This window comes from Crassostrea angulata, chromosome 3 (assembly GCF_025612915.1).
Source record: "Crassostrea angulata isolate pt1a10 chromosome 3, ASM2561291v2, whole genome shotgun sequence".
NCBI lineage: Eukaryota > Metazoa > Mollusca > Bivalvia > Ostreida > Ostreidae > Magallana > Magallana angulata.
The window spans coordinates 33,913,650-33,940,887 of NC_069113.1; the positions used below are offsets into that span (position 1 = coordinate 33,913,650).

The 27,238-nt window shown below is 32.1% G+C and overlaps 1 protein-coding gene and 1 pseudogene across 1 annotated transcript; both read left to right on the top strand.

Annotated features, from left to right (window-relative positions):
- The first annotated feature begins 8,186 nt into the window (after positions 1-8,186).
- On the top strand, positions 8,187-23,469 carry LOC128177898 (transmembrane protein 151B-like). Its single transcript, XM_052844800.1, has 2 exons — positions 8,187-8,457; positions 21,651-23,469. The coding sequence occupies exons 1-2, from the start codon at positions 8,431-8,433 to the stop codon at positions 23,331-23,333; spliced, it is 1,710 nt and encodes a 569-aa protein (XP_052700760.1). The 5' UTR covers positions 8,187-8,430; the 3' UTR covers positions 23,334-23,469.
- Positions 11,106-16,338, top strand: LOC128177899 (uncharacterized; annotated as a pseudogene).
- Positions 23,470-27,238: the final 3,769 nt, after the last annotated feature.

A 27,238-nucleotide genomic window follows, 5' to 3' on the forward strand; every position in this document is an offset into this window, starting at 1 on the left:
GTATTGATGTCTTATATCTATTATAAGAAAAAGAGAGTTGTCATCTCAGTTGACAAGATACAAAATATCGATCTGAAAAGTTATTGTCAAACTGCAAGCTATAAAAAAGTGTATTGTTCATTGGAGATGAGATTCTTTTATAGAGAATCTTCAGAATTATTTTCGCTTACCGAGAAGTCTTATGATTGAAAAGGAACTTAAGGCAAAGAGAACAGGCTATTTCTATTGAATCAAACCGCATCGGAATGGAGGTTAAACGATCTCATTACGTGTTCCGTACTAGTTAGCGTTTGGAAAATTTGTATGAATACAGTTAAAGACAGTTGATCGCTACAATGAAATCATACCTTCAACAAGTATATGTTAAGCACATTAAAAAAAACAGGCGTCTGTATCTACATCTCACACACACTTCGTCCGTTTTGTATTTCGTAAGGAATGTATGTTTTTTGAAAGTTATTTACTTGCTACGAATAAACTTTACAGTTACAGGCGTTTACTTTAGACAATCTCGCTCTGTATGCTGTTTTGAGGCTATTAATGGTCTGTTTCTATGTCTGATTCAAGGAAGAATGTTAGAATACATTATCCTGCGATAGCATAAATTGGAATGTAGTGTTAAACGCAAAAAAAAAAACAATAGTGGAACATAAATACCATATTTTTGGCAAAATCAGTCCCAGAAAAACCCAAAATTATGTTTCAAATATAAGTCTTTTAAAATATCAATACACTGGACTATTTAACTGTTCAAAAACTCAATCTATTTCTTCACATCGTTCCACTGTAAAGAGGCAGAAAAATATTCATATTCATCATTTCTCAAGGGGATTTTATGTAATTTAGTTTCAAGCCTTTTTCAATAAATTCATATAAATAAAGCATCCTCATCTTAATGGGTTATTCTAGAGCAATTCATTTTGGCTTTTTAATAAAGTGTGCCAAATTGCAGATGCAGTAGTGAAACAATAAAATGTGTTATGAGTTGCAGAGCAATAAAGAAAATAAGAGAAATAGTAAGCATGAAAATTGCTACATTTTATCGATTTATGTAAATGAAAGACACTTTTAACCATTAAATCATAGCTCAATGCCTCATCATATTCCTTTTTGAGGAGCTGATTAATTCTGTACCAAAAATTAATCTTTTTTAACACCAGGAAGAATGATTTATTTTCAAGACTAACAGAATATATACAAGCCAAAAACATGATATTAACTAATGATAAATGACCAGCTAGAATCGCAAATAAAAAAAAAAAAGAAAAAAAAAGAAGACTAAATATGAAATTAAAATTAAGCTTTTTATGTAATGTCTAGTTTATCACAGCCAATATATTTATCGAAACTGAATGCATAATTTGGTTGTGGGTTTCCTACAACAACAAAATTTGCCATTGCTTCCCTACAAGAGGGATTGTAAGTGTGTGGACACAAAAAAACCCCCCAAACCTAGCATCATTTACACGGTTAAAGTTTTTTAAAAATAGAATTAAAAGATTAAATCTGTTTATAGATGTTGATCTTTTTTATCATTAAATTTCGTCGGCTTTTTAAAATTCGTCCTTTTTGTAAATTTGAATTCAGTACAATTTGTTTCCCCCAAAAATCATTCAAAGTATTTTTTTTCAAATTTTACACTTATGAACAGATAAAGTATATTTTTCTGTTTTGTAAATTTAAATTTACCCCCCCCCAAAAAAAAAAAACAAAAAAAAAAACAAACAAAACCCACAGCACATTTAATTTTTTTCATCAGTTTTTACATTAATGATTTAAAAAAACTTAAGTGACATCAATTCATTAATAAAACATTAAAGAAAAACGAAATATCAAATAAAACTTTTAACTAAACGCAAAAACTGTTAAAAATTAGGTTTCTATCAAAGAAATATTAACATGAATGTGAAATGTGCTTTTACGTTCATGGCGTTTTAAATGGAGACCATTTTCCTATCTCTATCTATTTTTTACGGTTAATTTGCTGATTGTAAAATTTTTGAAAAGAAATCTCGCTAGTTTTTAGCTAACTGATAAATGTGTTTCCTTCCAATAGTTATAGCTTCAGGACAAAACATGTAAAACGAATACTATTTTTGCCAGACCTGGTCAACCGCCATTGATCTCTATGCATTTAATCACGCTTTTGATACGACTCTCCCAAACATCCGTTAGATAAAGTTTCACGCTGTGAAGTTGTAAGATAACAAACCCATTGTTTAAAATAACTCATATATACGCTAAAAGTATCAACTTAATGTTTAATCAATACCATTTTGAAAAAAAAAATCATGACAGATATTGACGTTTTTCTTAATTTTAACTGCACAATACATGAATAAAGAAGAGTTATGTATTTGTCTTTCTGTCGCGTTTTGGTTGGATCCGATCATAATTCTATGGTTATAATGATGCATTCATTTGAATACTCCAAGACAGTCCTTTAAGACCAAGTAATTAGTGCAAAGAAGGCAAGGCACTGTGTGTAATAAGTGTATTCTTTTGATAAAATGAAGACTTGACCCTTTTTTGGATTCGTTGCTTTGTACATGTAGATTTGAGAAATATTTACGGAACATGGACGAAAGAAATTAGATAGAATGTTTTTTCTTCAAAATCAATAGTTCTTCAAGTACAGATGTCCTTTTGCAACTTAATTCGACCTTTAATTACCAAGATATAGTTGGCTTGAATGCCATGGGCTTTGATGTTGAGGTAAGGATGTACCATTGCATGTTGAACAGTTTGATCCTTAGTGTGAATGTACTTGATAAAAAGTAATTACTTTTACTATAGACACCCCTCGAAAACATTGTCTAGTAGTACATTGAACTTATAGTTTACTGATCACAAACTATGTCCAGTAACATTTTTCATCGTATAGATACCATTTGCACTGATGTCATTTCGACGCCTACTATCATAGTATTAATCATATATACGTCATGTTTTGTTTCGCAATGAGCAAAAATGTGATTTTTATGTTGTAAGTTTCGTCAACAGGTTTATAATGAAACAAATCTTAAATATTAAAGTATTAATGAAGTAAGTATATCTTTCTAGTTTGCAAATTCAAGTTAAAATGTTAAATTAAGAACAAACATTTTTTTTTTCTCAATTAAACTTGAAAATTGCAGTTGACTGTAAAGAAAATTGGACCTGAAATATGTTGCAAAGCTAGCCATATTGGAACATATTTAGATTCGATGATTGGCACTGGGCATCCTCCACTGATTAAAAAAGGTTCACATACGTTTAATTTGAAGGGACACATCCTCTGTTCATGTTATAATAATCATTTTTTTAAATAGATAATTCCTAAAAAAATGTTAACGCGTTTCATATTTTTCTTCATTAGAATTGCTGCACCACATTTTATGAGCATCTTTATGTATTTTCGTCAAACTACGACCCTTGTCCAGTCATCGAGCCCTCATGATCAGGAAACTTTATTGCTTTGAAAATATTGTTTTGACTGAATCTTTTAATATAACTATGGCTACGAACTACAAACATATACTTTGCTAAGTGCATTTTATGCAAAATCTTGATAAAGTATACAAAAAAACAACGGACCTAAGGAGCGAGAGAATGTTTACGCTGGAATTCAGAATAATATGACATTATTAATCATATCTTCATATAAAACTAGAAGACTACAGTTCTATATATCTGCACGAACGCATCTTTACATACGAGTAATGTGGGTCTAATTTTGAAGACATAGGAAGAGTCCAAAACTGCTCAAGAAATACCTGGGAATAATTTGATGTATTTTATGCATTTTGATTCATTTCAATATTATGCATATTCAAACTAGTTCGTATTGTGAGCTCTGGTTCATTGACTTGGCCCCTTGAGGGGCTCTAAACTCACCATATCAAAATATAATACGAAATCTGAAAAATTTCCTGTAATAAAACTCTCGTAAACATTTGTGGGTATTGTTGTGGGTATTTTTGTATGCGTAATGATTCACTGTAAATAAAAGATCCATATGCCAATAATAGACCACATGAGGGATGTAGTGGCCGGGTTTTATACGGAAAATCATGAACATTATATTATATTATTTTGGAGGCATACAAGTGGAAGCTCTCATGTTTGGTATAGCTTTTTATTGGTCTTTAGTATTCGTTAAACTCATTAAGACCTCACTGCACTCACATGAACGATGCTATCCATGGTTTCAATTTTTTTATTAAGTAATAAAGTATCTTTTAGCTAACATGAGTTTCAGACTTTCTTGTATTTGTTTTAAAATCATAGATTAAAAAGATAACTTTGCAATTGTAAATATCGAAAACTATTCATAATTTCAAATGCTATGGCATTACACAAATGATTGTGAAGCTTGGTTTTAAAAATACTTAAAAATAGTTTATGAATTACACAGCAATGTCATTTAAGGCTAGGGAAAAAAAACAAACACAAGGCAATCCCTTCCTAGTATACTAACTTCAGAAAGCTTCATTTGTGTATTCAGTTTCTGAGCCTTTTAAGAAATTCCCATAGGACTAATTTTTTTCGTTTTACGTATAACAACCAAAAATTAATTCGGTAGCAGTGACAAGTTCAGAAAATGTTTGATCAATCAAATAATTGCTGGAATCAATTTCCGTTGAATGTTATATGAAAATTGAAGCCATGCTACCAGTGACTGTTGAACAAATATATCTGGCTGTTTGAAAATAAAAATCAATATGAGATAACTACAGGTAGAATCGATATTATATTGTTTATTAATGAAAATCGCTAGTTACAGAATAAAAAATGAAATCATTGGTCTTAAACAACAATTTAGATGCAGGGGTTTTTTTCTTTGCCTTGGCAAGGGTTTGAATATCAACTATGTTTTGAAATTCACGATCAAGGTGACCATTTTCATTACATATGAAGTACACATTTAAAAAACTGTTTTTGCAGATTTCTGAACCATGTATGCCTCTCGAAAATATATTCTAAACTGTCTTGCAAAATATTATTATTTAAAAAAAAAAAAGTTCTTCTTTAGTAAATACATGCACCAGTATCTGCTGGCGTTTTATCTAGTTAAAAACATTCGTTTTTCAGGAGGACTGAACGAGTTGAACCCAAAATGTAAACGTCAAATTGTTTCTGGTTTTATGATTTTATGCCGGTAGCGTTCGAATTATACAATTTAATATATAAGCTTAGACACAAGTACAAGCACAACGCTCGGATAGTTGTACCTTAAAGAGAAACCACGCCAATCTTTTTCTTACATATTATAGAATTTCCATGAACTAGACTCTTCACAGAAGAGTACAAAGCTATTATACTTATTTCTTTTTTATTCATATTAACAAAAATTTAAGTAAAAGCAACTGATTCCAAACCTTAAAAAAATTATCCAAAGGTCACGGAATACTGATTGCTTTTAAAATAGCGTTACGCAAATAACAAATGACTTCTATTGACTTGACATATGTTTACCAGAAACAATATGAATATGGAATATATATAGAAAGAAACTCTTTTACCACTTTTAATGTTATCTTTCTGTACATACTGTCGCCGGCATATTTGGGGTTTTTTTTCAGCCCTAATTGTCGCCGGAATCATTTAGCTCAAATGATACTGATAAAAGTTGGGGTTTTTTGGATCTTAAGATCAGATGATTATTAAAAGTCAACCAACTTGCCTTTTGGACTCACAATACTCCAGCAAGGCAGCGACGTTGGTAGACTATATGTAATCTATTAAAAAGGAAAATCCATAAACATCAAGAATTAATGCTAATGCTCTCTCTCTCTCTCTCTCTCTCTCTCTCTCTCTCTCTCTTTTCTTCGTGTACTTACATATATTCTCATATGCATTTGAATGGCCACAAGTGTTTTCGATCTTGAGACCTCTCAACAATCAACGTCCACCAATTGAGCTAGGGCTGATAGGAGCGAGGCGGTACTGAGCATTATATACACATTACATACTAGTAATTTTTAAAAGGGAGAATTTTTAAAGAAAAAATTATGTTAAGCTACTAGGGACTCAAAGATTAAAAAAAAAATGTTTTTCCAATGATTTCAATTGTTATTATTCACTCGTTTACCTGTTGTTCAAATGATTTATTTTTGCAGAACACAAGAATGTGCCGATCGTTTACGTGCATATTTATCGTCAGCTCTGCTGAATAAAAAAAAACTTCTTTGTGCATACGTTGCCGTCATTGATAGAATTTGCGAATAAATAACAATATGTACATGCTATGGACAAAAATAATGTTCAGGGCGACAAAAAGTACCATAACAAACCAGAGTGCTAAACTATTTCTTGCATGGTAAATGTGATTGAGAGCCCAAAAACAATTTTCTGGATGGAAACGTTAGTTGATTCAATCAGTAGAAACCAATTCCTATCTAAATTGTCCTATCACTTAAGATTTGTCAAAAGTAATTTACTGTCTAGCTGTTCATCCAACTAATCAACCCTTTAAACAAGAACGAATTTGGTCACTAATTAATCCTCACTCATATTTGCAAATCCCCCGTTTTCTACTTGCTAATTCTCTGTTTGTTGAATAATATAATTGAAATTGGTGCGTGCAAAATTGTGATGTACTCTTAGCAAAGGGATTTTTATAGGAAAAAAAGTGTGATCAATTGCGAGGAATAATGACCTATCAAAGGTACATTTAGTATTCTATACAGGTACTTGTTGTGTACTTTTAATGTACTTAGGTTACATGTATGTAAAGCAATCGATTACAATTTACCTCAAAATAGAGCAAATAATTTTTGTCTATACCAAATAGATCGCTGCATGCCGCCCCTTGCACATATTTATTGCAAATGAGTTTGTAAACTCCACGATACCATACAAATGTAAAATTACTCTTGTGCATTCTACCTGTTGAAACCAACGCAACTGCAGATGCATTTTATTTCATTATGACAAAAAATAAATCATAAAATGGAATTTTTTTTAAAGAAGTAAATGATGAGTTTGGTAATAATAATTCATGCTCGTTTTATTTTTCTTCGCCGTTTTCTTTTAATGACAAAATGATAACCCATAGAGTTTAGTGTTTAGCCATTATATGAATGAAGGCTGATCTCAACAATGCTTTCTTTTACTCTTACCAAAACACTTAAAAAATACAAGATGGTGTACTCGTGTCCTCTACATGACATTGGCAGCTGATTTAGAGATTTGGGTTTAAAATCAATATAAACTAATTATTTTCTAAAGCATTTGCACTGTAGTCGAGTATATAATAGGATATGGTAGATTCTCCGGTCTAAATATGGAAGCTTGTTCATAAGCAAGTTACCGAACGGAACTTCTTAATACGAAAACGGACAAGATTAGCATCAGCAAGAAAATCCTCTCTTGAAAAAGCGGATTGTATTACACAAAACGTAAATCTCAGAAACAAATATCTAAAATGGGGATCAAGCATATTTACAGCGTGCCATCGCTTGAGGAGCAATTTCCTTACAAAGGCTATTTTATTGTTGTGTAATACAACACGGTTTCAAGAATTGTAATTCTACCATCAGAGCAAGTTTGAAAAAAATATTATTGTCAGAAAGCTGCGCATAAAGGACTCTGTGGTAGAAACGTTATTTTGTATCGGAATTCAAGTCTTTTGGATCGCTGATGAAAAGGATAAGAAACGTCACTTACCTACTACAAAGATTTCATTTTATCTTTATGTGTTATCTTGTCATCTTGAGTCATAGATCACAGTTACGATTCGTTTCCATGAAGCGCGTCTTCAGAATACAGTATACTAAGATCATCGTTCAAGCCTTAGCTTAATCAGTAGAACTTTGTTTTGTTTTAAGTGCAAACCTAACTGTATCTGGTCTCGGACACTAGAATATCTGGTTCCAATGGAGTATGACAGTGATGAATAACTTTTAGCTATTTTACGTTTTGTATTCATACACGGTGATAAAGTAATTAAGAAATTGTCAGCAAGAAGACTGATTTTCATCGCAAACCGCTAACACCCCACCATTTTGACTCGCTCTACATTTCCTACATTAGGATCGCTCTAAAAGCATTCAATATGGGAGACATTGATTAATCAGACATATTAGCAAGTTCTCGCGCTGTAATTTCATTTGTATCAAATCCGAAAGGACTCTTTCCAACCGAGCACTCACGAATATATGTATGTTGTACGACTGTAGAACATCACGCTCGCTCAGTAATTCTAAATTCGGCTCTGTACTGATATTGGCTTCTGTCGTGAAATATAGGTTTTTGGTCTACTTCAATCAGGCAGGCTTTCGCTCAGTTGCTTTAAAGATATACAGTATTCGATAGTATTGGGCGAGGAACATAGATGGTTCTTGTGTCTGTGCTTAGAAAGAGATAGAGACGGTGACAAAATTTCGGACTTTTTTTCTCATTAACGCGGAGTAGCATGCGTGAACAATATCTTGGTGGACAGTTAGGATGATATCGAGGGAAAACAGAGTGGATGTAAGTTGATTAACATTATTTTATATCGATTTTTACTGTTTAATGAAATATTTAAAAGAGTTTATACCGTTTGGCAAATAGTATCCAATGTTTTAGAGATATTAGCACTACAATTTATAAACGCTTTGGGTTAAATTTGTTCTAAAATTTCTATCGAAAAAAGTAATTGTAGAGTGTTTGAAATAAACGTAAATCACAATCAAATTTTAATTGATTAGAATATTCCTTTCATGTATATAAGAAATTATTCTTAAATAAGAGAAGTAAACTATGTTCATTAGAATAAAAAAAAAACCCAGAAAAGAGACATCTGGATCACTGCTTCATTCACTATGTAATACTTCGACAATAACTTTTTAAAGGGTTTAAAACTCCTCTTTTATACTCGCATTTTATTTGTATTGAACGAAGAACGATCCTGTGCTGTACCTGAGTCTAATTAGGAATTCATCCACCAGACCAAGACTAAACCTTCAATTATGCTCTCTGATTTACACAATTACCAATCGATTTGGCTCTTCATATCAATCGTAAAATGCACAACTTTATAGTATATTCCATCCAATTACGATATGGAGTGGTCGCAAAATCACTATTTGATGATTACCTGGCGGAATGTTCAACAAATCGCACCGAACTTATGGAAAATTGTATAAATGAACCATCTGCTTGATTAAATGTAACTAGAGTTTGGTTCAAAAGGTTATATGGTTGTGGTCAGTTCAGGATCGAGGTTAGATGGTTGTGGCCTCAGGATCATGAAGCATTTTAGGACTTTAGTCAATTCAATGTTTCAATCATTCATAAAATTATATATAATACACCATTTAGCAACGCTGATTCTTTTTTTTACATTTTCAAAGTATTATAGAGACACATTTTAATAGCATTTCATTTCTTAAAAAATGTTTTTTATCACAAAACAAAAGGACAGTGTACCTATTTTGACTAAAGCCTAAGACTGCCTCATGATCCAAGGGATTAGATGGTTGTGGCCAGTTCAAGGTATTAGATGGTTAGATGGTTGTAGCCAGTCAAGGGATTGGAAAGTTGTGGTCAGTTCAAAAGAAATGATGGTTGTGGTCGGTTCAAGAGATTAGGTGGTTGTGGCCAGTCAAGGGATTAGATGGTTATGACAAGTTAAATGGATTAGATGGCTGTGGCCATTTCAAGGGATTAGATGGTTAGATGGTTGTGGCCAGTGAAGGGATTAGATGTTGGTGGTCATTTCAAGGGATTAAATGGTTGTGGTTGGTTTAAGAGATAAAATTGTTGTAGTCAGTCCAAGAGAATAGATGGTTGCAACCGTTTGATACCATATATTTCAAGGAAGTTTAATAACATTTTTCAGTATATAGTGATTTAGATTTAATCCATTATTAAACAAAATGCAAGCGATTTTCTTATGCCAGTGTGTCATTTCTAAGTTGTTTCGTAAAATAATGATAAAGGTTGGTTATGTTTGAATGTAACGATTTTGTCCATCTATCCTCTTTGAAAATGCACTAATAGATAACGCAAAGGGGCCGACCATGGTGATTGAGTTTCATCATAAATACTTTGAAAAGCAAACAGAAATGAGAGGTATTGAATCATATGATTTTTTAAAAATCTTCCTTATCGATTTAAAAAAAAAAACCGTCCTTGTTTGTAGAATTTAGAGCATTTTAATATCTTGAAAATGATGTATTGTCATTTATAATCAATACAAAGGGTTATACAACTTGGGAAAAACATTTTCACATTTTCAGAGATGTCTAATGGAATATTTCTAACATTAAAGGTACAATCGATTCTTTTCTTTTAGAACTTGAGACGTGTTTACATTTTACAAAACTGTTTTACTAAAACGAAATCTTTTTTCTGCAATGAAGTTATACATCATTGTTTGGCATTTTTAAATGTCTAAAAGAAACTTAAACAGAAAAATAAAATGCGAATGACAATTTAATTAAGTTCTCTTTTTCAGCGGTGATTGATGACAATTGGGTCAAAGGAATAATTCACTGAGTGTTTTGAGATTTTTTTTTCAATAGAAGTATTTGTCCAAAATACAATTAATTTCCTAAAATCAAACCACTTTGCAAACAGGCCCGACTGTATGCAGGTTGTACATGTATTTTCATCGTTTTATTTCCTTGATTAATTGCATCTTCTATGACTCTGTGGTAACAGTACGAGCGTTTTAAGAGCATTATCATCCAATGAAACACGAACTGATATCATATTTGTTTGATGTCATGGCACCTGCAAATATTAAGGACACTATCAAATTACCCCTTAAACTAATAAACTGACACGTTTCTTAATCTAAATTATGATTTGTCAAACAGACAATCCAGTTGTCAATAAATCTCTCTCTCTCTCTCTCTCTCTCTCTCTCTCTCTCTAAGCTTGTGGAGAGGGAGAAGTAGGATCTATTGTCATTCCTGATGCGATTAGGTCTTTTTGATGCATAAAATAGAACTTTGGAGAAGAAGTTCGAGTTGTGTCAATTCCCAATGCCTTGTTCTCACGATATGCCCAAATTAACTTTGGTGTCTATACAGTCCCATAAAGTATTGGTCTCTATAGATTATTCTAATCGAGTGCGATATCTTTGCTCTTCAATCACGAAAGCATTGGGATTAGAAGGCAGACTCTTAAGAGACAATGTCAGTAATCATTGAGCTTTGTCCATATTATAAGTGGAAAGTGTAAAAAATTATTTTTCCTTGATATTGTTATGTTGATTAATATAGGTAAGCGGTATTTTAGAAATGTGGTATTTTTGGCCACATGGTCATTGTTTCCATGGCAACAACCAAAAATAGACAAAAACACTAAAATACCAACAAATCATCAAATTTGTAAAAATAACAATGCATATCAACATAAAATTTTGTTAAATTTGAAAAAAATTGATAACACTAAATTTTGCATTTATTTGGAAATCAGAATGTCAAAGTATTATTTCCCAAATTGCTTTTTTAACATTTTTCATTGTAAAATTTAAAGTATTTTTAAAAATTAATTTCTCTAAAAAGCAACCTGAATTTGTTTTGATTCTATATTAGATAAAAAATTCTTACATTGGTTTATAAGATTTATCAGTGAAAAACGGTAGTCAATGTGTATAAAAGAAATAACATTAAAAGCAAAGTAACCAAACTTTGATTTTGAATATGTAATATTACCCCCCTTTATGGAACTCTTCTGCGGCGGAGGTTCAATTAAACTAACAGAAAGTGGAATCCAAACATGTTGTCTGCTCAGTTGGTTGTAGTCTGCTTGAATTTGCAGAGGACTTACAGCAACTTGTAATGGTAGGTGATATTTTATAAATATGTCTGATCTATGCCAAAAATATTTAATGTAACACATCTATATTGCTTCATAAACGGATAAAAAATTTGACTTTTTGATTGATTTTACAGGGAGTTGTGGTTGCTTGATGTTTGTTTAAAATTGCAGAGGAATGACATCTGATTCAACTTGTAAATGTAAGTGTTGTTCCATCAACATATGTGATTAGTTTAGAATAATTTCAATTAAATTGTTAATTTCTAAAATAAAAATACACTCTTTACCAATTTTACATAGATTTTTAGAAAGAATTGGAATGACTCATGAACTTTGTCTTAATTGTTTTAATTGTCATCCGCTTGAAGTTGCAGAGAAATGACAGCATCTTTTGAAAATATGTGTATTTTTGTCAGTATGTTGGATGGATTTCAAATAAGTTACCAGTAATAATGTAAAGCATTCATAAATTAATGCAAATTTATATGGAAAATACATAACCCCCACCCCTATCTCCCCCCCCCCCCCCCCCACACTAAACATATAAAAAGACAAAATGGTTATTATACATTCTCTTTTAATGGGCAATTTTAATTTTCAATTTTTAATTCCAAATCAATTTAGCCTCCATGATGATAAGATTACACTATCATAGTTAGATTCTCAGATGTAGTACATGTATGTTTGTTTTGGAAATACATGAATGCTCAATATCAGTTCATTAATTAACAAGCTTTTATATTAATAAGATATCTTGTTCTCTTTTAGATGGAAATCAGTTTGTTGGTAGCTTAGCTTTTTCACACCGAATGATACCTGTGGATATACAAAAAGACCTGGCCAAGACATATTATTCCTATGACATGTTGTAATCTTTCCATAGATGCACACCTCTGACAGTTTTCAATTTGTAGGAGTATAAAATCAGAATCAGAATTATTGAAAATAAGGGGAGGTTTCTTCAGTGAAAATGATGAAATACTTACCATCTGTCCAAAACACAGGTATGTGACATGTCTTACGAATGTATCATGTTTCATAATATGGTTATGAATATCAGACAATTAAATTCAAAGACTTGCAGAATTTAAATTAAACACCTTTATCAATAAGAACATGTGATTAGTTTTAAAAGAGTTGCTTGTAAATCTCTGAATTAACAGAAAAAATGACCCATAGAAATTTCCTTTGCTTAATAGCGAATTAGAATTTTCTCTCTATCATTTTCTCTCTATCTCAAAGCATCTAATTTAATTGTAGTAACTGTGCCTTCAGTTTGACAATGACAGACACTAGCTTGCAAATGACAAATTCATATGTTGTTTGCTTTGTTTTGTTTTTAATGTTTTGAATCAGGAAAAATAAGTACAGGTATAAATGGACTGAAGTGTACACTATTACTTGTACTTGTGAATTTAACTAAGGGCATTTCCTTATTTAATTGTCTCTCTGTCTTTCCTCACTTATCTTTCTCTTCTTTAATATTGATGTTGCAAGATATATCTGGGCATTACTGTGAATCAATCAATTATTACAATGCAGATAGAGGTAGATTCTTTTAAATCATCAAAAAGTTTGGCATACACAAGAAACTTAATCTACCAGCATTATAAGTCTACAGATTCATACTAAGTCAACAAATGTGAAAAAAGAAATTGCAAAGTAAAATTTAAGATTTTGACCATATTTTTAAATATTGAGTGACAATTGTAAAACTGTCAGTGGAACAAAAATTAAGCATTAGTAGACATAACTGGGGATGTAGAATTTAAAAAAATATGCCTGCCAGATTGATTATATCAAAAGTATGTGTAAAAACTTTTGATTGCATCATTACTTGACCATGCAGTGGGCATTTGTGAAAAAAATTAGTTAAGTAATGATAAACACATTTACAAATGAGTTTTAACATCTTATTTAGATATGTTCTTGGTGTTGGATGGAGGTCAAGTAGGATGTGTTCCCTTGGATGGAAATGTAATCATCAAAGCAAGAGCAATTCAAAAGGAACCATCACAAAAGAGCAGTCATTCTTCCTGAAGAAGTATAATGATTGTCTTATTAGAATTGGTTCAGGTTTGTCAATTATTTTGGTTATTATGGCATTGAGATTAAAAACACAGAATCTTTATTTCTCTCTCTCTCTCTCTCTCTCTCTCTCTCTCTCTCTCTGTTGATAAATAAAGCCTACGACCAGTAGTCTGTCAAAATATATTGGCCTGCAAAAAAATTTACTTGCCCCCATATATCCATATGTGTAACATTCAAAATTGATTACAAATTGTTTTAGACATTTGGCTTTTAAAATATTTACAAGTCCATCATACTTGTCAATTTTTTAATTTCACTGGCAGGAATAAAAAAATTCCTGGCCGCAGTCTTCGGACCACTGAATTTTTGTAATGACCGATGTTACAGTCCAAATTAAATAAATTCTTTACTGCGAGCGCTTTCAGCCATGTTGGCTCTTCAAACAGTTACACAAAATTAAACGTAGGTAATCAAATAATTGATTTGCTTTTTATTATCTCACCTGAGCTGAAAGCTCAAGTGAGCATTTCTGATTACTTTCTGATTACATCCATATGTCTGTCTGTCTTTCCATCCATCTGTAAACTTTTCGCATTTTTGACTTCTTTCTTGAACCACTGGGTCAGTTTTAACCAAGGAATATAAGTAGAAAAAATCTTTTGAAAAGTCTTTTAAAAAGGGATTTGATGTTTTACATAGGAATATGTGAAGTAAATTTTAAAGATTTTTTTAAACAAGGTATACTCTTAATTGTTATTTTAGATATTTTGTTCTGATACCATGAAGTTAATTTGATGAGCTATTGTTGCTCAGATTAGTGATGTGGCTTCTGGGCCTCTTGTTTGAATTTGTTAGATGATATCTCCATCATTTACTGTAATAGTTTTTCAACTTTTACAGGAGTGTGTTCCAATTGTAGAAAACATCTTGTAAAAAGGATGGAATCAGATAAGGAGAATACACAAGGGGAAAATGAAGTAGACACATATCCAGTTGGTTCTGCTGAAGTTCTTCACAAAGGATGGGCTTTGAAGTCAAAATGCGAGTTTAAGTGATTCACTGAATCTCAAAAATCTTTCTTGAAAGTTTGAGGTTGTAGAAAGCAGTGGTCATAAACTTGACCCAGAAGATGTAGCCTCCGAGATGAGAAGAGTGAGAAATGCAGAAGGAAAGCGCATTTTCAGAATTGATGAGTTCCTTTCAGGAAATCAAGTTTCCAGCTATTTCTGCAGATTGGACTTAAAAAGGAGGAGGATTCCTGTTGTGATCAGATGGTTGGAGAAAAGGACCTAGAAGTTGAAAATGATTTGGACAATTTTAGAAGCTTGGCCACTTTATTATTTTATTAGAACTTCTGATTCACTATTTTTAGGCCACCCGAGTCACTCAGGTGACCTATTGCTATCTATATTTGTCCGTCATCATTTGTTGTACATTGGTTGTAAACTTTTGAACATTTTTAGCTTCTTTTTTGAAACCACTGAACCAATTTAAACCAAAGTTAATATATGTACTAAAGTACATACCAGGTATATATTTATGATGAGGAAGAGTGCCTCTTCCAAAATTGGGAAGTTCATGGCCCTGGGTGAGGTGTTCTGGTGTTAGGGTGGGTGGGGCTCTAAATGCAGTAGTTCTTTGAAAATCTTCATCTTTGCTCCTGGATATTAATCCAATGAAATAAGTATATAGTTATGATAAGGAAGAATGCCTCTTTCAAAGTTATGAATTTCATGGCCCCTGGATCAGGAGTTTTCTTGTAAGGACAGGGCTCTAATGATTATGTATAGGGTAGGGTGGGGTAATTTTTGCCCAATTATTTTTTTGTTCTTAAGATTTGTTCAATTATGTCACTGTATGTTATGCTATGACGTTTTAATAATTTTTTTTAGAATTTCGAAAGGTTTTTTGGATTAAACTATCCCGGAATATTAAAAATGATTTCATAAAAGCCCTATAATTACAATGCACATGAATATACATTGAAAGAGCCACACTGAAGGTACTCAGGTGACCAATAAGAACCATGGGCCACTTGTAAAATGTAGTATTGTTTGTGTGCTATGTGAATGCATCATTTATATTTTCAATTGAAACTCTTCACTTTGAACTGTTGAGGTTAGTCATTGTAGATGTCATAAACGGGGGTGATAATTTTGTTAAAAAAAATTAGGAAAAACAAATTTAGGCAATGAACAATTTTTATATACATGTATGATGACCTTCTGTTAGAAGCAAGAAATATTTCAATAACTTTTTATGTAACCAAGTCAAAACTTAACCTTAAACAAATTTGTATGGTTAAAATTGCATTTCTATTAAATTAGTAAGGTAAAGTATATTCTGCTGTTAATTTTGCTTAACAATAAAACAAATTCAAACAATTGAAAAATTACCGCTATGTATAATGGTAATTTTCTGTTAGAAACACTGATTAAATTTATCAAAATCATAAAGTTTGTATCTCCGTCAAAGTGTGTCCTTCTCTCTCTCTCTCTCTCTCTCTCTCTCTCTCTCTCTCTCTCTCTCTCTCTCTATATATATATATACACACACACAGATAAGTGTTGCCATACACATCCTTTTCATAATGTGTTTTTTATTATTTTGGTAAAGTTTTTATGAGTTTTTAAATTTAAACATTTCATTATTGTAACACATAAAGTGTGTGAAGGCTTATAAAACCTATCTCGAGTCTGATTAGTATGGCAAAAATGTGTTGCTAGGGAGAACATAATGTTGCTATGGACATGATTTAGAAAAAATAAAGAGAATGGAAGTGATTGGAAAGAATTAAATAATGATGTTTTTAAAATATCAAATATATATACATACAGTCATTAAAAACATATTCTAGGTCTGATTTCTGTGTCAAAAAATGTGTTGCTATGGTTAAAATTATGTTGCTATGGAAATTATTTAATTGAATAAAAAGAAAAATATGATAATAAAATGTTCTTCTCATAATATTTAAAAAAAAAATAATATTAAAATAATCTACATACATGCAGTTAAATAAACGTAAATAAATTAATGACTTGATGTGTCAAAAAGGTGTTGCTATGGACAAAATTGCGTTGCTATGGACCTAAAGCACAAAGAAAAAGCATTAAAAAGTAAAAACTTAACAATCAAGTCATATTGAATGTTTAGTTTATATTTACTTTTACTAATACATAATTTTTATAGGCTATGTAGAGGGCCAACTGAAATAAAAATTGTGGAAAATTGCAAATATTCATCATTCTGCCAAAAAAATTAGGAAAACCAACTACCCAAATTTATTGCTTACGTACATAATATTGACTACTGTCATTATGCTGATATAATTTATTTTTGCAGAGGTCGTTGCTTTTTTTTAAAAAAAGGGTTTAAAATGTATTTGTTTTATGACAATACTGTATCTAGTAAAACATATCTTCTTCTGGTTGTCATAGCAACTATGATGTCATTTCATTGAATAATAATTCCATCCAAATTTTATTATACAAATGACTGTCTTTTTAGGTAAACTATTGAAAAGGTATATTTTTAACTCTAAAATGGGCAATTTTGTATATTTAGATCTCTATTTTTCAAGGATTTTGTTCACTTATAGACAGTATGGAACAAAAACATTTGTTTTGTTGTCATGGAAACCAAGCAAAAAAAAATATCACTCAAAATTTCTTAAAAATGTGTTTTTTGCTTCTCCTTTGATGACTTAGTATGGTTTTAAATGATTTTTAAAATTTTCACTTTCCATGCGAAGCTCAATGCTTACTGACATTGTCTCTTAATAAGATAAGGATATTATTCTATTTGAGTTCAGTCTATAATGTTATATCTACTAACCTTTTTGAAAGACTCATCAGATTCAATTATGCACTTAGATATGCAAGGTTTACTTACTACCTTTGACAGAAAGCATGGACTTTGAATTTAGAAATAAGAGTACATATGCATGGAGATACCGATACTAAGTACTTATACATAAACATTAGTACATACCTTTACTCTTAGGTTTCCAATAATGAATTCTGTTTATTAGCCTCTTTAGCTGGCGGATTTAATTAAGGTACCTCACTTCATATAGACTTGAAATACTATCATAGCTTATGGTTTAAACATCGGCCTTGTGAACTAATTTAAAGCTCTCAAATTTGAATCCGCTTGAGGCTTTTGTTGATCTTGACTAAATTGAATTTTATAAAATCATAATTTTTAAAATCTAAATTGCATATTTTTCGCCAATTTGACGTATACTTCTTAAGCATCATGCTATCTTGCATCATAAAGCAATTTTCCACCGATTCGAAAAACTATTTTAAAGTGCCAGTAGCCATCTCCATTTGCCCGGTGCTGTGTGCATTTGAAAATGTTTTGTTGGATTCTGTTGAGGGTCATTTTGGGATATTTCGATGCTCAGCGTTAACTTTCATGCTTACGGAAGGTTGAAGAATTGCGATGCATAGTACAAAACAAATGAGACTACACTACTGTCATCATCATCAATTTATGAGTTATTCATAATAATTTTTTTAAAGAGGAAATATTATACATAAAATAAATAATTTGTGGTTTAATTAGTGCACTCGCTATTCACTACGGAGAAATTTTGCATTGTGAAAACGCTGTTCAATATTTCCTATTTATGCTGTCGCTTTATAATTCGAAGAAAATAAACAAACTGTGAAGTTGATAAATTGGCAATTTTATAAGCTTTCATAAACTATAAAAAAAAATTTAAAAAACAAATCAAACTCTGCATTTCGAACCCCATCCAGTTTTGGGTATATAGAATCACTTGTGAAAACAATGACCGCATCAGTGAGAAAAAATTGGGAGAGGGCGGTCTAAGTTATGGAACCTGTGCCCAATCCCAACTGTAATTTTTAAAAATATGTTCAATAAATCAGGACTTACAACCCACGTGTGCTGAAAAGTTTTCGTTTAATTGCTTTTCTTTATGCATTAAGTTAGCCTGTTTTAGCCCTTTTGTTTTTGGACTAAAGGTACTCAATGGAACAAATCCGTGTAATAGAAAGCAGAAATTTAAGAAAAACTAACAGAAATCTGCAATATTTAAGCATTCTTGAACTGCATGTATATGCAACAAACTGAATATAATTCTATTAGACCACACTATTGGATAGTTTTAGACCCATTGACGGCAAAACCATTTATTTTTCGAGCAGAATTTATGAGACAATACTGTCTTTAAATTTCAATGCCTACAGTTGTTGATTTACCCGAAACAGTTTCAAAATTTTAGGGTTCTGAGACAATGTTAACTTGGGTGTTTTATCAGGCATACATTTTCTCTACTAATTAAATAGGAACGCCAGATGTAATGATTTTAGAGATCAGGAGTAAAAAGAGTCAATCAATTCATATTAAAGCACTGTTCAAATAATTATGGGGTTTTTTTTTTGGGGGGGGGGGAGGATTTTATCAGTTACATTCTTGAGCCCTTAGTGCCATAGCCAAATGACTGATAAAAATATTAATCATTTTTTTTATCGCAAATAATCACAGCAAGAAGAGAAATTGCTGTTAGAAAAACTAATCAAACTAAAGTAATTATATAAAAAAAGAATTAACAGAAACTCCAATATTGAAAGTAAGAAAATTGATTTTTATAATTCTGTATCAGCTTATGAACTTAGGATTTTGACTAGAACTCTTGACCAAGTCCAAGTAGAAACGTGCGGAACACACATCGTCCTTCCTTTAAATGTATAGCCTTCATTGCTTGGGTAATTATAAGGAAAAGCGAACAATCAATTTCTTCCTCTTCTCAAAGATTTCTTTTTAGCGCAAGACTTCTGCAACAAGGAAATCCTATTTTGTCAATATGGACGTGGATGTCGATCCACGTGCGTTAACATAGGTCCAAATATGTCACATTCAGTCCTAAAATCAAGCATAAACATCAAGAAGGTCAGCCTTACAAATTCCATGCAAATATGTGGTTACTGAGAGTCTGGAATGTTGGAACGCATATATAACTGTTCCATTAAGGACCACTAAGTCAATGTATTATTCATGACTCCAAAAGCAGTTTTACTTCCTTAAAGGTACAAATGTTATTACATTTTAGGGACATAAATGCCTGTGAGATTAGATTCTATCTCGACCAATGTATCTACTACTGCAAAATGCTTCCATCATACTAGTACGATAAGCGCATTATTGGTCATAAAATGTGAACATCCTATGGTACCTCTGTTCGTTTTGGTCCAATTAAAAATCGGGGGGGGGGGGGGGACTATGGAATTCGGATAATTTGGGGAAAGATGGGCATAGTACGTGGGAATACGCAAGCAACTTGAATGGTTCTCTGGAAACTGGCTGATCATTTAAGCATCTCTGAAAGCTTAAGTGCATCTTGTCTCCCGCAGAAAATACCAATCGGATATAATTTACTTATTAGTCTCTGATGGCGAAGGAAACGTGATGAATGCTAATATTATGGCTTCTAAGTGGCTAGTGCTATTGCGTGCTTCAGTGAAACCCCTCAGCATCAATGTAAATTTTCTGGACTTGACGGATCCATGGGAATCTATTGAATGTTTTCAAGTGTTTCTCAAATCGCTATATCTATTTCTTTTGGCAAATCTTAACTGCTTTCCTGGATCATATTGATTCTATCTCAACAGTTCTCATAATAAGAGGAATGAACCACGTACCAACTTTACGGTCCTTTTAACGAACTAGCTAATGATTGAAACAAGAATTGTGCATTGCAGGTTTTTACAATCAAGCAAAGATATGCTCGAATGCCATCGAAGGTGTGAGGCAATATCATGATAAAAATCCACTCACTTGTTTTCAATGGCTTTGTTTTAATTCATCAAATAATATTTGAGACAAATTAAACGCCTGAACTGATGACGAACGAAGACCTTTAGCCGTTCGTGCAAGCATACAATTTTTAACATCAAACAAATTATTGTTATGCACCAAAACTCATTCGTAGCTGTGGCAATCGACTTGTCATTAATGGTAGCAAATCAAATTTGTCGGGATCGTGCAATACGCTCTGTAATACTCGGTGACTCTTTCCTAAGCAGTGGTTTGGCCTTTAGTTCTCCCGTTCAATGATTTTTGATTTATATTTGACAGCAGTTATTGGAAATGAATAAGTGTTTGCTATCAATTCAATCGATGTGTACTGCATGGTTAAGTACGGTAAATTGTTTGACCAGGTGAAAGTTCAAAAGTTTATATAAGGTTATTCATACAACAATGGTGGTTGAGAATTGATTAGAAAGATCTAACTGTAGAAGTTTTTAGACAAAACTCAACATTTTGATTTCAAAATATTCGATAAAAATAGGGATGGAAAAGAATAAAAAGTGACTATTAATATAATTTTGAAGTAAAATGATGTATTGGAAGTAACAATCGTTCTGATTTAGTATAAAAAACAATATTAGTCATTTTAAGTATTTACTGAGATTTGCACGATGAAAAGACAACAATGCAGTAGCAGCTGCTAATAGTGTGTAGACATTTTACTTCAACATTTATTAAATCACTTGTATTTGCAGGAATTAAGGACATTTCCATCTACTGGTTTTAGCCAGTTCAAGCGTTGAACGAATTTATTTTTAAAACTGAACTGTATATTTCATTTTAATCTTCTTGATTTGATAAAAAAAATATTCAAACAGCAATATCTATACCGTGTAACTGTATATTCTATTAAGTAAGGGATTTGAAAATGTTAGTAACTTCCACAATGCGTGTACATAAAGAGTGAGAGAGTTGTTAAACGTTTTTGTTGGTCTCTTGACCATGATAAATATTTTTCTGTAAAAGTTAATGAAAATAGCTAAAATGCAATATAAATCTGATGAATATCACAATAATCAAATATGCTTTGCTCTTTTCAGCAATCCCCAATCAAGCAGTCTTTCTGCAAGTCACTGAAGAGGGACGCTCACTGGAAATGCCTGATTCTTACTTTACTTATATACGGCTGTTTGTCTGCAATCGTTTGGTGTCGGCTGGCTGTCATCACAACAATAACTGTTAGTTACTATGGCCATCGCATGGCTAATACGCACGTGACTAAATCAAAGCCCTGTGAGGATGGTTACATATATATCCCAATTGCTTTCGTCATCATGTTGTATTTAGTTTACCTTGTGGAGTGTTGGCATTGTCATACTCGGTTAGAATTGAAACATAAAACTGATGTTCAAACAGTGTACGAAAAAATACAAAAGATGCAGGGATCGATTCCGATTATCTGGTGGAAAGCGTTGTGCTATCATTACATTCGAAAGACTCGGCATGTGACAAGATACAGAAATGGCGACTCATTCACCAGTACTCAAGTTTACTATGAACGCGTCAATTCCCACACGGCAGGATCCGCATTCAATTTTACCCAGTGTGGAATGAAGGATGCCTCTGCCTCGCTCTCTGGCCTTGAAAAATTTCCGGCGACAAAAATTAGATTCACCAAAGGGTATTCATTCTTGTGTTCCGAGGCAGAATATGAATTTGATGAACAACGAAATAGATTTTACCGAGATAATGAAAGAAGGGACGACTACGTTGAAACGAGGGAGGGAATGGATTTGCTCAATGTTAATTTTAAGCAGTACATGATTGCTTTCAGAGATCCAGATAATCTCCCCTGGTATGTGTCACATTTGATTTTTTGGATCGCATCATTCCTTCTTTTGTCTTGGCCTCTGAGAGTTATTATTGAATACAAAACTGCCTATGTTCATTATCACGTGCAGAAAGTTTTTGGTACAAATTATGTCGAAAACGACATTGAACCTACGCCTATTATGCGCGTGAATACCATGGGGAGTTCTGATCTGGAAGTTTTACTGCAGAACAACTACATAGCTCCAAGCTATTCTGAGGCCTTATTAATGTCATCTGGCAGGACTATAGAGATTCCAGATGCCAATGGAAATGTATCAAGAACCAAATATGGTGCAACGAGAAGTGAGACGTTTGCAGCGCTCTCGTCAGTTATAAATGAAAAGGATTCTTCTCTGAGAAGAATTCGATCGGGTACTGCCCTTAGTATCTTGCCATGTAATAGTTTTTGTATAGTCAATGGTGGCATTGTGTTTGAAAATAACAATATGCAAAATGATAATTATGCAAATTCCAGACGTAAGGAAGCACGGAGGGCCTTTGTGTTTTCGAGACAAAGTGAACTAAATTCGTCCGTTAATTCCCTTTCAGACCCCTTAGTGTACTTAAACCCTAGATGCGAAACAGCCAGGCTGGTTCGACCTATGTCAGATTTAGCCCACTCTTCTGATCGTGATACACTACCATTTCAGAATAATTGCGTCGGGCAAGCGTCCGCTTCTATTAGACATTGCCCTCGTTTTCATGACACAGATCTACGTCAGCTCCCATGTGATCCACCTCCTGCTTATCAGCAAGCACTTGCAATGCAACAACCGAAAAAGGACACCAAAGAGGAACATCGACCTAAAGGTCAATCAACTAGAGCGAGGGTCATCCCTGATGAAAACGCTCATTTGCAATCAGTGCCAAACCGAAGAAACTACCATACAATTATGGAAACTTCATTATAGAAAAAAATCCCATAAAAATATATTTATACATTGTTATAAAACTTTTGAATAAATGAAAAATATTGTTTTCTGTTATCAGTAACTTTGAAGTGCTTTGGTCCTAAAATAAGACACATTTATGTAAGATCTGTTATTGAAACTGAAAAGAATATTTTTTTTGTAAATAGAAAATCTGTAGAAATCATTAAAAATTAAACCTTCCTTTTCATAAATTTAATAGACTTGTCCAAAAACGATTTGAACTATTTCGGCATTTTATGATTTTGTAATTGAAATGAAAACCATTATTTTCTTGTTCATGTCTTTGGAGTGATTGATAAAAATTATGTTGTTAAAAATCGTTCAACACGTTTGTATGACTGGAAGCATGTTTTCATATTAATCAATAAAATGTTGCCTCTAAGCTCGATTTCTTAACTTGATAAAAAGTCGCTAGTATTATCCTGTTATTGAAAACAAACACATGATATAAAAGCGGTAAAAATCCATAACTATATTTCCAAAGGATAGGAATGGAATAAAAAAATAATTTGAAAAAATAAAAAAAGAATTAAATTTTACTTAATATACATTAATATATCAAACCTTTTGATGACAGAAAACGAGCAAAAAGGCGACGTTTTTTTTTAAATGTTAATTTCGCTAATTCTTCTCTAATTTTAAATTGCAAAATTGTTATGAACATTCCAGGCATATTATTTTCAATATGCTATATTTGTACGCAGGGTAAGCCCTAGAGGCTTGCATATTTTGTTTTTTAACTAGTCGGTAAAAGGAAAGTCTTTGTTGGGTCATGGGTTTCTCTTAGCGCTAGTATAAACAAATTTTAGGTGAACATGGCGTAAAAACATGGTACAATTGATTATATAGAGCTAAATTGTGACTTAACGTTACTCTATGGCATAGGATTAGATGTATAAGCTAAATCTAATTGTTCAGCAATATTGATGTTTGTATAGTGAAGTTGCCATAAAAGAATTTTTCGAATCGTATGTATGCAGATCTTTTTTTTTAATATCCACTTTATTTTGAATCAGATGCCGAATGCTGGTTTTTACTTTAGCGTGGCCAAAATAAGTTTCTTTCCGTTTTTATAAGCCTACCGATCTGCAATAAGAAAGAAGAAAATATAAAATATAGCCATTCTGAGAACGATAGCAGCATATTTATTGATTTGGAATAAAAATGTGTCTGAAAAAGATTACATGATGAATGTTCCAAATAACATTTGTCAAACTTTTGGCTAATGTAACTTGACAACTCCGACGAAAATTGATGCTAAATTAATATCATATCACGCCTAGAAGTCCAAGTAATCTTCTAACACAGGAGATTTATAGACACCATTGGTGAAAATTTCATGAGTTATAACGCAGACATTCAGATTCATCTGACGAAAATTACCATTAAGCAGAAACTTGAACGATTATTGCTAATTCTATTGAACACATGATATCATAGTTACTGTTGGTAAAAAAAAAGTATACTTCTTAACTCAGTTGTAGAAGAAACGAGGGCTGTTCGAAAATTGTTGAGATGCCACGTTAATTTTCTTTTTAAATCGTCTCTTTGAGCAAAACTAACTCACAAGTTAAACAAACTCCAACAATAAAAAAGTTTAATATATATCTACTGAATATTTTGTTTGAAACGTTACATTAAAAGGTTGAAAGTAGGGATACCCCACGTAAACTTCGTTAAGGTGGTAAAGCGGGCAATAGTAATAGTATATAGTATGAATCTCGGGAGAACACTTTTTTAAACAAAGAAATTGCTTATATATACATATGATAGAGCTGTATAACGGCTTAGAACTGTAGCGTACTAGTATTGGTTGTTTTACAAATTGTTTATCCAGATTGAAAGCGACGGAACCAAATGACCAGACCAGGCCACACCTAGAGATTACTTTAAGATCAAAGATCTCGTTTTTTTAAAATTATGTATGAATGGCTTACCTGCCAATTTGTTTACAAACCAAAGAATTTTAATCTCTGTACCTCGCTTGTAACTTAATTTGACTTTCAAATTTTGACAAAGCATCTAAAATACTTAAATTAACAATTCTAGATATCAAAAATCGAAAAATATAATTTGAAAATTTTGAGCTCAAATCGTGTCTAGGTTCCCTTAACGTTAATGATTCGTACAAAATGACTGCAATTTTTCACATTTGGATTGAAATAACACACATTGTGGTAAAACAAATTTTGGGGGAGAAAATATGCAATATTTGGCTCTTCAAAATTATAACAAAAGATGAGAAATAAAGAATGATTTGTGCTTCCGTTCGTATATCTGGTGTTTGATATATGAAGGAGCAATATTTCTTTACAGACGTATCAAAATGATACTGTGACCATCCTGTTGGTACTTTGCGTCACTGTCTGGGCGTATGCCAATGTGTCAACTTACGAGGAATGATTTAGTAATATCATTGATGATATATTATTCTTTTTTGTACAAAATGTACTGAGTAAAATTTTGATGAATTCTCATGCAGTGATCTTCAGAACAACTTTTGATTTCTCTACGTTGATATTTACAGCTTGTCTACATATTTTCTTGCCAATCGCTAGCGTTTCCATGACACCAGAACATATTACATGTAATACTATATATGCTCATTTTCTGAAACGGTGTTCACATTACTTCTGATTGACTTAAACCTTAAATAAGAGTACTGTCGATGACTTTAATAGAGCTGGGTAGTTGTGGCCATTTTTGGATTTCATTGATATTCTTGAGAATAGGCCTTTTTATAAAGAAACAGGAGAATTGTTAAAATTTTTAACGCGATGTTTAACGCGATGTTACTTGATTAAATTTGACCATTACAGACCTCAAAAATTATACTTTTTAAAAACCTTACTTGACACAAACTATGTTACAATGCATCTTAACGTTGCCACGGTCACCCAGCAACCCTCTTAATAACTGAATGTATGTTGTATTAAAAAAAAGGAATAAGCTACAATGTATCGTAAACAATCTCAATTTCGATTATCGTTTAGTCGACGGAATTGATAAGTAAGGAGAAGTTATCTTTTCCTGGGCTGCGCTTCAATTGCAGAAAATAGCAATTATTGTTTTTTCCCTTGGTATACTAAAATAAAAAAGAATACTAGTATAATATTGTTGATAATGCAGTTTTGAAACTTGCAAACGATAATAATAATAAAAACGAGATAAAAAATGGAAAATATTTTTACTTGACAGAAGGTACCCGGTATTCATTTTGTTGAACAAATTCTCATCAGTATGCTACATTCTGTTACAGTAAGTAAGTAAGTAAATCATTTATTATAGTGTTCTGTTACAGTAAGTAAGTAAGTAAATCATTTATTATAGTGACATGTCTTAAATATTTTACAATTGAGTAGTATACAATAACATAAATCAAACACCCTGCCAATTGGACCTGTAAGTCACTGTAAACACTATGTAATAATTATAATACATGTGCGAGAATTTACTTTGTCTTAATTTAAATGCAGCATGTATAAAATTTGCAATTTGTCTTGGAAAATTACAAATGAGAGTTTGAAATAGGTTGTCTTGAGATAAAATTAATATGAATTATTCGAAAAATCAACACTTCGATAAAGTTCACTTCTGAGATTGTTATATAGAGCACATTTTAGAAGAAAGTGGAATACGTCCCCTATTTCGTCCAGGATACAGAATTTACACGTGCGCTCAATGACAGGTTACAACAGAACAAAATGAGGTTTTAATTTGTTTTAGAAGACGTTCAATGGTACATTTAAAAAAGTGTAGATTCTGATGTAGTTATTCTGAGCCAATACCGATATTATCAATCTGAAATAAAAAAAAAAACATGTCTAAGACAAAACACATTCTCCACATATCAAAGGAAATACAACACATTCCTTGTCTGTTCA